This window comes from Perognathus longimembris, chromosome 9 (genome assembly GCF_023159225.1).
Source record: "Perognathus longimembris pacificus isolate PPM17 chromosome 9, ASM2315922v1, whole genome shotgun sequence".
In the NCBI taxonomy this organism is placed as follows: domain Eukaryota; kingdom Metazoa; phylum Chordata; class Mammalia; order Rodentia; family Heteromyidae; genus Perognathus; species Perognathus longimembris.
This window is the reverse complement of record NC_063169.1, coordinates 50,333,769-50,346,553: the sequence shown is the minus strand read 5'-3', so window position 1 is coordinate 50,346,553 and position 12,785 is coordinate 50,333,769. Positions and strand designations below refer to the sequence as shown.

The following is a 12,785-nucleotide window of genomic DNA, read 5'->3' as shown; positions in this document are numbered from 1 at the left end:
CTGTCTTGTTCTTTCACAGATTTGGAGGTCAGCTTCCCAGAGGAGACAGCCTGACCATCCTGGCTAGAAAAAAATTCAAGTTGGCTTCACTTCTTTCTCAACACTCCAAATCTAGGAAATCCAGCACCAACGAAGTACTTATGGAATATTAGTGGAGGACCTGGGGATATAGCTCAGTGGTAGAGTGCCTATCTAGCATGCTTGAGGCCCTGGATTCTATTCCAGCACTGCACAGAGGAAATGACTGTTCATGGAGTGGCAGGGGAAACTGTTCCGTTATTTCTTTTAATTCTCAGGTTAATACTAAACAGAAAAATAGGGGAGATGGACTTTGAAAACAAAAAGCTATGATTCAATACACATCTATTCACATAACTTTAAATATATGGAGCCTGATAAACTTGGCAATATTATAAAGCACAGTCAATCTATACATAAATATCATAAAGCATAGTCAATCTGCAATAGCATAAAGTACAGCCAATCCACATGAAGTGATTGGTAGCTGAAAAGCCTGGAAAGCTCTTTCTAGATTGAATACCAACCCAAACACACCCCCACTAAGTACAATAACTCAATTTTACCAAGAATAATGTATATGGAAAGAGTTTCAGAAGTATTAAATAACTAATAATTTTAATTCTGTCTTTTTTATCATCTACCACAAAATTCATTCTTTGCTTCTTCAAGAATCTTTAGGTCTGGAAATACAGACTTCAAAATAATAGTTTTGTGTGGTCCCTGAAGGGACAAAATATAAGCAATGATAAAATATGTCTTTAATTTTTTAAAAGAGCATACCATGGTCAGTCAATAAGATGATATTGACACAGTTGTGTAAGTTTCGCTGTTTGAGGCCCTCCATCAACATTCCAAAGGCGTTGTCTACAGACTCCAAGGCTTTAATTACCTTTAAAAGCCAGAATAAGATTGTCTCTGTGAGGTGTTTTAATTAGCCAAATCACTATCCAGTAAAGTCAAAATTAAACACATTCCCTTCTCTAAGATTTTTCAGGTTTTGAAATAAAACATCAAAGCCCAGCACCTGTCTTAATTACATTTACCAAATACCAATTCCCGACATTTCTATAAGCAAAAAATAATAATAAACTGAACTGAACCATGTTTCTTGTAAAAGAAGTTTGTTTATAGGCCAACAGATGTACAAAACTGTTCTGGACATCAACAAACACTATTCAATGCTATGTGTTGAAGGGGGAGACACAGCCCCTTCCATGAGAATAAAAGTGTTGCCTCCATTCTGAAAGGTCACATGACCAGAGAATTAAAGAAGGAACATACTCTATTCCCTAATAATGCTACTTCTAGACATTCTTCCTAAGTAAATACTTAGCATACAAATGGAGATTACAAGCAAAGCTAGTCATTGCATCATTGATTTATAATTTAAATTTTAGGAACTATAAAATATGGCACATGTTTTAGAATGTATAACATATAGCCCTTTATTTTTGTATGTGAGTATGGTGCAGCAGATGGAATTAATATGCTATATACATCCTCAGTCCACAAATCATATTTATAAGGCATAGGAAAAAAGCTCACAACACAATGGTTAATATTAACAAACGAAAACCCAATTTATACACACTATACAAACTGAGCTATCCTATTTTAACATATTTAAATACATTGACCATTTCTGAGTAAATGTACATGCATAGAGAACTAAAAGAAAATATGCCAAAGTACTATAGATTGTAGTTGCCTCAGAATAATAGTTCATTTTTATTTCGGTGTTTATACTGTATTCTTTCTTTAAAAGCTTTCTTTTTAATATTATTCTTTTAAAATGTGTTACATGTTATCTACAGTACATTGAACTGACCTAAAGTTTAAGTGAATTTCAGAGATGTAATGTTTCAGTTATTTTTTCATTGAATAAGAAGGTGTAACAGCAATGGATTGGGAAAAAAATGTTTAATCTCTCACATTACTACTACAAAGATTTTTGTCCTTTTTTCATAATTTGAAGAATAATTCTACAAGCTGGAAAGAATGAAGAAAATGAGTGCATTATCTCTAAATCCTGACCCCATTATAAATAAGAGAAATAAAAAATACTTAAACTCAACCCAGGCTCTATGTAACATTAAATCCATCACTAACTTGAAGATGCATTTTAGACTCTCAATCTTGGGAGTAGCTCTGCCCTTTGGTTCTTCACTGGGTGTCAATCAGGGTTCCTGCCTGCTGCCATGCAAGCTTCCCCCTTCCACACAGTCATCCGGGTCGCCTCTCCGAGCACTCTGAGAGCCCCCCTCGTCTGCCTTCTCCCACCCCTTAGCACACAATTACAGTGGAAAATCCAGTGATATATATCATCGTGTGTGTGCATGGCATTACATTCATGGCACCGTGTGGGAAGGTGTGTGATATCGAGTGTGAGGTATCATGTGTGTGATGTCATGTGTAATTATCTCCTAAAGTTACCGTGTGCTCCTGTAGAGAAGGGACCAAACAACCCAACTCATCACACGCTCTCTAACCCTAGAGTCTTTCATAAAGCACACACTCCATGGAAGGAAAGAACAAACAGATCAGAGAATGAGCAGAACGGACAGAATGTTTACAGCAGTAGACAACGTTTGAGTTGAGTACACTTGTTTAGAACACTTGACTTTTTATTTGCCCAGTATGTAAAAGACCCTGGGTTTGATCCCCAGCACAAGGGTAGAGGTTCAAGGAGGGAAGAAAGGGGGCTGGGGATATAGCCTAGTGGCAAGAGTGCCTGCCTCGGATACACGAGGCCCTAGGTTCGATTCCCCAGCACCACATATACAGAAAACGGCCAGAAGCGGCGCTGTGGCTCAAGTGGCAGAGTGCTAGCCTTGAGCGGGAAGAAAAAAAAAAGGAGGGAAGAAAGAAAATGAAAAGAGAAGGAAAGGAAATTGCCTCTTTCCGTGGAATCCTATTCAGTCGCCTGCACAGAGGACACGAGCCCTCTGAGCGCATCCAGTGCAATGAGTGCAGTGGAACACTCCCGGGGAGAACTGGGCTTTGGCGCCAGAAATCTCCTTGTGTGAAATGAACGCGAGGCTGCAGGGAACCTCGCTCGTGGGAGTTCTACACAGAACTGCCATAATCTTCTTTCCAGAAGACTCCACACCCTCCCAGATGCAGAAAGATGCAGGACACCCTCCTCCACGTGCTGCTCCACAGTGGAGCTCTTCAGAGCTCCGAATCCCTGTTGCCACTCGTGTGAGGATTACCAACATGTAAGACAATCTGGTCCTCATCGTCTTTTCTGAACTTTTCTAGCTCCTTATTCCATGGAACATGTGCCAAAATCGAGAGACAAAGGATAAAAAGACAAAGGACTACAAAAGCAATACTTGCAAAACTGTTTGGTGTAAACCAACTGAACAACTCATGGGGGGGGGGGAGAGGGAAAGGGGGAGGTGGGAGGGGGGGAATGAGGGAGGAGGTAACAAACTACAAGAAATGTATCCAATGCCTAATGTATGAAACTGTAACCTCTCTGTACATCACTTTGACAATAAATAAGAAAAAAAAGAAAAGAAAAATGACCAACCATTTGGGCAATCAGTACAATAGAAATCGAAATTATTACCACCCCAGACATGAATTGCAGTTTTATTGGAACTGAAAAATGAATATAGGCAGTGAAGGAATGGAAACTATCAAGCAGAAAATATAGGGCCAGAAAAATGTAAATTGAAGATTCATTTATTCATTGGAGAATGGTAACATTAGCAGAAAGGAATATGCATTTTTTAATCATAGTATCAAGCATATAAAACTCAGAGATGAACTCTGAGCTTGAGATTCATGCTTGAAACATGGTTTTAGTTGCTGATTCCCTGTGGGAGAAGTTAAAAGTAGCTCCTTCATTTATATTAATTAATTTGTTATTGAAATTCATTTGTTTATCTTTTCATGTAAGGAAAGAGCCTTTCAGGTTAGTGCCTTTATTGGTCCCATGTAGATAGAATGAGTACATATTTTCATTGCTTATATCTACCTAGGTAAAGATCTTGTGATAAGTGACATGAGAGCTAGAGGCTTCTCATTTCAGGGTTGAGTTTTTTTTAAATATATTCATAAGTAAATTACTTACTCTCCTCTTTGTCATCCTTGCACGTTTATACCTGGATCAACCTCTGTATAAAACAAACTAGCCTGTCCTTCATGCAGAACTTCTAGAACACAGGGTAGTTTCTGACAATCAATGATGAATTTCTTTAGTAGAAAATCAAGATAAGAGGATGTGTTTCAGTTCCAAGTGTACTACGTACTTGTAAGGAAATATCACAATGAAACTCATTCATAATCTGTATTAGTTAACAAATGAAAACATTTTTAAATCCAAAAAAAATGAGCAACAGCTGAATAGTACTGGAGTATGGAAGTGATTATTTACAATGATTCAGGTCTAGCCAGGACATTCTGTGACTGCTTTATCTGTAATATTAGATCGCCAATGGCATACATTTGTTGTTAAGAACTTCCTGACATGTGTGGCTCATCCTTGAATCCTAACTTCTCAGGAGATGGGCATCGAGAGGACTGAGGTTCTAGACTGCCCTACGCAGAAAATTCACAAGACCCCATCTCTCAACATCGGAGCACATCTGTCATTCCAGTTCCACAATGACACAGGAAGCGTGTAGAGGGGCTTATGGTCCAAACAACTCTGAACAAAAAAAAGTGAGACCATCTCTCTCCTCCCAAAAAAAAGAAAGAAAGAAAAAGAAAAAGGAACAGAACAAAAAGAGTTGGAGGCACTGCTCACGGGTAGATGCCTGCCTAGTAAGTACAGTGCCTTGATTCCAAACCCTAGCATTACCTGAAAAGAAAAAAAGTTCCTGGCAGAGTGTGGTAGCCCAAATATATAATCCCAGCAATTGGTAGAAAGAAGCAGGAAGGTCATGAGTTGGAGATGATCCTGAGCTACATAGTGAGAATTCATCTTAAAAAAAAAAAAAAGAAAGGAAAAGCTCCTGGTTTCATTATATTTCTAATGCTGCTCCGCCATCCACATTTTAACATTCTACTATCACTATTTCATAAAGCCACTCAAGGTATACAATGCCATAGAATCTTCTCATGAAAACATTATGCAAGCTATCAAATGTTTAGTAACAGAAAATTTTAACCTGAAAGGCACTCTGCTCATCAACATGACTCTAAGTCAACTCTGTCTCCTTTATTCTGTATCCTTTACTCCTTTCCTCAACAGCAAGGACATTATCTTCTTCATGGCTAGGTGTGCCTGACACAATATAAGGCCCATAGAAACTGCCCAGATGAGGCTCTGAAGAGTAGAAAGAAGAGAGTTTTGAGGACAGAGGGTTGAAACCCAGGTCTTGTGCCTGCTAGGCAAGCACTCTACAATGTGGCCATGCCCTAAGCTTTGTTTGTATTTTGTTTTTGACGTAGAGCCTCACAAACTGTACCAGGTCTAGCCTCTAACTTGTGATCCTCCTGCCTCTGCCTTCTGAGTAATTGACATCACATGTAGGAATTCCATGCCAGGCTAAAAGAAAGGTTTTAAAATCCAAAAAGACTAGAGCACACTTCTAAGCTTTCACCTTAGTGAGTGGGTAAAAACAAACTCAAAAACAAACATCATTAACTGAACACTGTGCTGCTGGTGGGGAGGTCAAAGGGAGGGGAGAAGATGAATGAGAGAGGAAAGACTAGAGCATATACTCATAATATTCAGTGTTTATATGTGAAAATATGAGCAGGTAACTTGAGGGGATGGGTAGGGTTGGGAGAGATGGGGGACAATAACGGTGGCATTGGTCAGCAGGTGTTGGACTTGAAAACTCACATGTTGAATTGAAAAACCTTTGTACAACTAATTAAAGGTAATAAAAAGCAACAGTAATAATAAAGTTGTGAAGCCTACACTTTTCCTGAGTCTAAATGAAGTTTTATCTTAATCTTTTTTTCTATTCTCACCCTTTACTCCCTCCTTAGGCCAGCTCCCCTTGCAGTCATCATGTGTGTGCTACCCACATCTCAGTTCTTCATCTCACAGACCTTAACATGCATACTCAATTTCCTACTGAACACCTGCATGAGGAGGTGACAGGTTCCCCAAGGTGCATGGTGAGCATCTTCCCCAAATTCATCACCCCTGCAGAGGCCTAATGCCAGTGGAACTGCCATCACTCATCTGCTGGCATAGGTCAGAAACTAAAATCTCATGGTTTTGCTTGCTCATCCCACTCCCCCACGAGCCACCATGTCTTGCCATGTCTCTCTCCTAAGTGAATCTCAAAATACATTTCTTTTCATTCCCACTGGCTGCCATGTTCTGGAATGTGGCATAGACGGATCTGTGTCTTGCCACTTTCCCTTCCATTCCTCTTGTACTTTGACAATGGTCTTTAGGTACACATGGATCCAGTGGCTTTACTTTCTTACTAACAGTGCCTCAGTGCTTCACATTGCACTTTCGATGGCCTGCTAAGACCTGTATGATTCAATGGCTGCCTCCTTCTCCAGGCTTACTCTTAACACTCTCCCTGATTCCCAATGCTCCAGATATTGGAAGACAGTGACACCCACAGAGAGTGCTGCAAATATCATCCAGCACAGAGTATTACTTCATAAGGATTTGTTGCTATTGTGATTAGTACCATTATTATGTCAGTTTGTCAAGTCATCTGTGCATTAGTGTATCTGTGGCTTGTTTTATATGTTCCTCTCCTATGCTTGGCTCCTTCCTAATAAGGCTATTCAAGAATTCTGGGTATCTTTGTTTTCTTTTGTCTCTCAGAGGATTCCCTCCTAGCTGCCTCTAGTCTAAAATGACTCTGCCTGAGGTGTTAACATATTTAGTGTACTTGTAAGGAACTTATAAATGCAACCATGTAGAATTGACAGCTACACATTACCACAATGACCTTGTACATTGGGACAGCTTGAAATGGCCACATTCAGACACTGCACTGGCACATATAATCCCTAGCTTTAATGTTTTCATGATTATAAAATGATAGTACCACCTCAATGTCATAAGTTAATTCTTATCAAAAGAATCAAGATGTGGTCAATAAGGCAATTGTTCCTTACTATATTCATAACTATTTATGGTTACAGAGGCAGAGCTCCTGTTTAGACTTTTAGTTTCTTTGATCTTGTCATGAAACGAAATAATACTGTTTTTATTTGTGGGATAGATCAGTTTACACTTGTTAAAAAAAAAACAAACCTTACCCTAGCACTGACTGGTCCACTTTTATGTCCTGCAGAATCAGGCTCTTCCACATATATGGTATAAAAATTGGGTCTAGGGTAAAATTGAAACAGAGAAGGACATTATTAATTTGGAGGAAATCTACAGGCTCGAATAGGGGTTTTGTTGATCTCACCCTAGCTTTCTCTTTGTCAATGTCAGATGGTTAAACTTGATCCCAACAAAGACAGATCACCTAACAGGAAATTGATAAACCCCCACCCATATATGAACATTGGCACTTTTCAGTTGTGAAAGTCTTCCTTATTCACACTGTTATGATCTCTTTCAGTGTGCCTCAACTCTTTGTACTGCCTAGTTCCTAACTTTCTATTAACTCTGTGTTGCCTTACATCTTTTTTAGACATAAGCATTCTGTGCTACTATTCATCTGGTACTCTCTTTCACGATGTTCTGACTCCAGCCCATTGCCATGGCCTTGTGCCAACATCAGCCATGGCCTTGTGCCAACATCACCAGCTCCCAGGGTCACTCCTGAGAAGCAAGCATTAAACCCACTTTCCTTTCTGCCACAGCTCTCTATCTTGCTACATATCTGCCTCTCCTCTCTTGTCCTGGCTTTATCTCTATTATGAATGGTGCTGACTATCAAGAGCACCAATTCTTGAGTCTTGAAAAATGCCCACTGAAAGGCAATGGCAATTGTTTTTTGAAAAATGGTCACTGATAATAACGAATTCCAGTGATTTCTCTCATTTCTCTATCTATGCCAGCATGTCTCTGACCCCATATGTTACCTTTCAGCTTTTGGAAGGTCCAGCCATTTTAACAATGTTGAGATTCTCTTTTCATATGGAACAGAACTGGGAGGGGGAAAGTAAAAATAATTTTAAGTGAATTAAATAAAATATAATTACTAAAATTCTCCTCCAGAAGTTAGGTTCCCATCTTCAAATATCAATTTATTATCAACTTACTGAATAAAACTTCAATATACTCAAAGGGTCCTTGTTTTCAGTATTTATTTAACAAATGTATTTTCAGCGCTGTATATTAAATTCATATTGCTCTGTTTCTTCCTCAGTTTTCTTTCCTTTAGTTTTCCCCAATTAAAATAAAAAGCCATTATCATCCTTTCATCCTGTAGATTCTGGTAGATAAATAGATAATACATATATAGAAGATGATAGATAGATAGATAGATAGATAGATAGATAGATAGATAGATAGACAGATAGATAGATAGACAGACTAGATAGATATAGATAGATCATCCATTTCCAGCTTCCAGTTGTTCATTTGAAACAGAATGTATCATTGAGCAAACCAAAAACTACATTTCAGTAGGAGAAAGTGAAAAATAATAGACCTAACACCTAAATTCTCCAATATGCTCAAAGGTAATGGATGCTATGGAAAACAGAAAAACTCGACTAAGGCACCCTGTGAAATGGGTCAATTCTAAACCTTAGTGTTAGAGGGAGGATGATACTGAAGATATATTTGTGCAGCAGCTTGAAATTGGTAGAAGAGGATTTGGGCCTATGGAAGGAATCATCTCAGGCAGAGAGAACAACAGAAACAAATCTTATACACTGAGGCCCCAAGGAGGTTCAGAGTGCACCAAAGAGGAAAAGATGGAGGTCAGGCTAAGAGGTAGAGAAAGATGGGTGTTATCCCCCCGAAGGCCTTTTAGGCTTATTCCTTGGGCTGATCTCTTTGGTATCCACCTGTGCATCAGGACTGTATCTCTTTCAATAGTGCTCTCCATGCTTTCTTAGAAGGAGGCACATGAAGAAAAACAGGCAGAGTATGCAGATTGGAAGTCACTGAAATATGTGCAAAAATAGTGCTATGACTGGACGTGTATATCGAAGGAATCCTCTTAGCTGGTAGGAAAAGAATAGTTTACAGGTGGGCTGGGGATATGGCCTAGTGGCAAGAGTGTTTGCCTCATATACATGAAGCCCTGGGTTTGATTCCCCAGCACCACATATATAGAAAACGGCCAGAAGTGGCACTGTGGCCCAAGTGGTAGAGTGCTAGCCTTGAGCAAAAAGAAGCCAGGGACAGTGCTCAGACCCTGAGTCCAAGGCCCAGGACGGGCAAAAAGAAAAAAGAAAAAAATAGTTTAAAGGGGATAAGAAGGAAGCAGAGAGATGGGGAAAGAGGCATTCAGTAATATAAGCAACAGATGGCAGCTCCTGTCAGAGTGGACGTGCTGGAGCACATGACAAGTTCTCTCGTGACTTCCATTGTGAATTACAGCCAAAAGCACTTACTGACAGTGAAATGAAGGATAACTGTAAGAACAGAATTATAATCAAGATAAAGATAATAGGGAGTTGAGAGTACAGCCCATTGGTAAAGTGTGTGTTAGCATCTATGGGGCACCAGATCCGCCCCCTTAACACTTAAAAAAAAATGTCCTAGGGCTGGGAATATGGCCTAGTGGCAAGGTGCTTGCCTCATATACATGAAGCCCTGGGTTCGATTCCCCAGCACCACATATATAGAAAATAGCCAGAGGTGGCGCTGTGGCTCAAGTGGCAGAGTGCTAGCCTTGAGCAAAAAGAAAACAGGGACAGTGCTCAGGCACTGAGTCCAAGGCACAGGACTGGCAAAAAAAAAATGTCCTAGTCATTTCTTTCTAGACAGACCCTTTTCTGAAAGTGCTACTCTACCTGCTGTAATTCACATATATAGTAGGAAAGGAGCCATTGACTGCCACATCAGATCCGGGCCAATAGTAGGCAGCAGCTTTTAAACCTTGATATATTGCTGTCAGCCAAATCTGCAAGAAAAGATGTACAGGAAAATAAGAAAATAGAATCATTAGTTTAGGTACAAATGGTACAACTTACTAGAAATAAAGTTGACTGCATTTTTTTACAGTTATTAAAATTTGTCTTTGTATTAGCTTAAAAATACAATGATTCAATTATCTGCCTCAAAAGTAAAAACAATGCAGTTAAGTCAGTAAGTTCATTTTTTCTCAAACTATTAAAAATTATGCAATGCTTCCTTCCTTTTCAAAAAACTATGAAGAAAAATTAACAGATATTTCTCAGTTATTTCCAGACACATACCTTTATAATAACAACACCCAAAATTCAACCTAAAACCATTTGATTGAACCATCATACAAACTTTTAATTATGCTAGTTATAAAAATAACTTAAAATGAAGTAATTTTAAAATTCAAAATGAAGGTGAGGAATGCTCAGGGAGATGCTGACCAAAGGATATAAAATTTCAGTTAGGAGAAAGAGTTATTTTAACCAATAGTGACCACAGTTAGCAGCAGTGCACTGTATTGTTCAGAAGAGATTTTAGTAGTCGTGTGAATGTATACATATGGTAATGATCTAGTTTAGCCATTCCACATATACATATTCCTAATCAACATGTTATGAATAATAAACCTTTGTTCTGCTTATCAATTGATAAAGAAAATTATATTTTAAAAATCTGAAAAAAAAGGCCAGGTTCCATTGGCTCATGCTTGTAATCCTGGTTACTCAGGAGTAAAGCCTGACCAAAAAGTCTAGGAGACTCTTCTCTCCAATTAATGACCAAAGACCCATGCCGTGGAGTTGTGGCTCCAGTGGTAGAACACTAGTCTTGAGCATAAAAGCTGAGGGGCAGTACCCAGGCTCTGAGTTCAAGTCCCAGCACAAGCACAAAAAAATCTGAATATAGATAGATAGATAAAATTTTAAACCTTTTAAAATTAAAATAATAAATAATAGCAAGACTCTTGAATGAACCCTGGCCCTTGGAAATGAGACTGGTGTTGTAACATTCAGAGTGTAAAGGGATGATTGACCTACTGTCACCTAGGGAAACAAAGGTTACTTTAAATACTACAAGTAGAAGGATCCATACTGGTTGTCCTTGCCACCATTCAGGATTGTTTTTCTCCACTGAAGAAAGTGAAAAGTTCTTGTTGAGATATACATCATACATATTATTGTCAATGATGCCATGGGATTCTGGATACAAGCCCTGAAAATATCAATTTTAGAAAAGATTAATTCGTGAAATGCATGTTGATGTTTAAAATAGCATATGATTGATCATTCACATCTGGAAAGGATGGTCATTTTACCTCTCAATATAAAACACCGGATTTGAATCTGGGTGTTGATATAATTTTCCTGTTTTTTCCATGTCAGTATCAGCAAAAGAATGGTTTGGGTTGATGGTGGGTGTGTGTAATAACTGTTAATAAAGTTTCCCATATTACAATAATAATTAGCCACTTTATATTAGGAATACATTTACTATCCAGAATCTTTTTTACATTGAGTATCCTGATTAAATGAGACTAAAGCAAATTATTACCACTTTAGCCAGGAATTTTCCCAGTCTCCATTCTTCCTCTTTTCTATCCATTCACATTCACTCATGAAATCAGTCCATACATTTGCTATGCACGCTATTATACCTGTGCAGTTGTAACTTCTCTTGCATAGATTTTTGGGGCATTATTTCAGGCATGTATTGTATATATCATAAATATACCATATATATGTGTTAGATAGATTAAACTAATACTTTGCATATAAAGTTTTATTCATATATATGTGTATATTCTACATGTATGTATATTCATGTATAAGTATCCATATAGCAGTTCTCACATTAGTTATGACTTACAAAGTTGAACCATTGCTTCTATGGAAAATACAGGGTTCGGTTCCTAAAGGCCTCTGGTTAAAGCATTTTTGTGCACTGATCATTTCATTACTTTATGTCTGAGAAGAGTAAGTCACGTAATATATATTGCTGGCTCAGTCTATATAACCCATGCCTGAATGAAATTTATGGAACACATGTTATTTTCTCTGGCAGGCAATCTCTCCCTTCTTTCTCTCGGTGATATTAATCATCACTTAGCACTAAGCTTGTGATCATTTTAAACAGCCACTGGCTACATCACAGACATGTAAGGATGCATGGGACTAAACAGATGGCCGATCTCAAAGTGCACTTGTTTCCAGCATGAGAGCTGGGATACGAGGACCTGTGTCACAGCTGGAACTACATGACTGGCAGTTCTGCTGTTGGGCTGCTCTGAGCTTACCCACAATGTCCACAGATGCACTGCATTTACAGATGCGTGGGTTACAAACAAGTTTTACTGAGAAAAATCTACAAACATAGAATCTGCAAATAATAACAACATATGTCTACACACATACAATTACTTCAAGGTAAAAATTTAAATAAGGTATAGTTACTGTTCCACAAATGACTAAATGCAAAGTAGTAAAGAAACAAATATCCTTTGATGATTAAGGCTGAAGCAGAGGAGTTTTGTCCCCGTTTCCTTTTTTTCTTCTCCCCCTCCAACCTTTAGAACTTTCAAGAAATAATTGAGGGCCTGGGAATATGGCCTAGTGGCAAGAGCGCTTGCCTCGTATACTTGAAGCCCTGGGTTCGATTCCCCAGCACCACATATACAGAAAATGGCCAGAAGTGGCGCTGTGACTCAAGTGGCAGAGTGCTAGCCTTGAGCAAAAAGAAGCCAGGGACAGTGCTCAGGCCCTGAGTCCAAGGCCCAGGACTGGCAAGAAAAAAAAAA

The 12,785-nt window shown here is 38.7% G+C and overlaps 1 protein-coding gene across 2 annotated transcripts in view; it reads right to left on the bottom strand.

Annotated features, from left to right (window-relative positions):
- Nucleotides 1-12,785, bottom strand: part of Enpp3 (ectonucleotide pyrophosphatase/phosphodiesterase 3) — a 61,079-nt gene that overhangs the window by 29,146 nt on the left and 19,148 nt on the right. For both annotated transcript variants that reach the window (XM_048354092.1, XM_048354091.1), the window contains exons 8-12: nucleotides 11,084-11,203; nucleotides 9,880-9,989; nucleotides 7,993-8,058; nucleotides 7,216-7,288; nucleotides 802-910 (exon numbers count right to left, since the gene is read on the bottom strand). In XM_048354092.1, coding sequence (XP_048210049.1) covers nucleotides 802-910; nucleotides 7,216-7,288; nucleotides 7,993-8,058; nucleotides 9,880-9,989; nucleotides 11,084-11,203 — 478 coding nt within the window. The remainder of the gene's footprint in view (nucleotides 1-801; nucleotides 911-7,215; nucleotides 7,289-7,992; nucleotides 8,059-9,879; nucleotides 9,990-11,083; nucleotides 11,204-12,785) is intronic.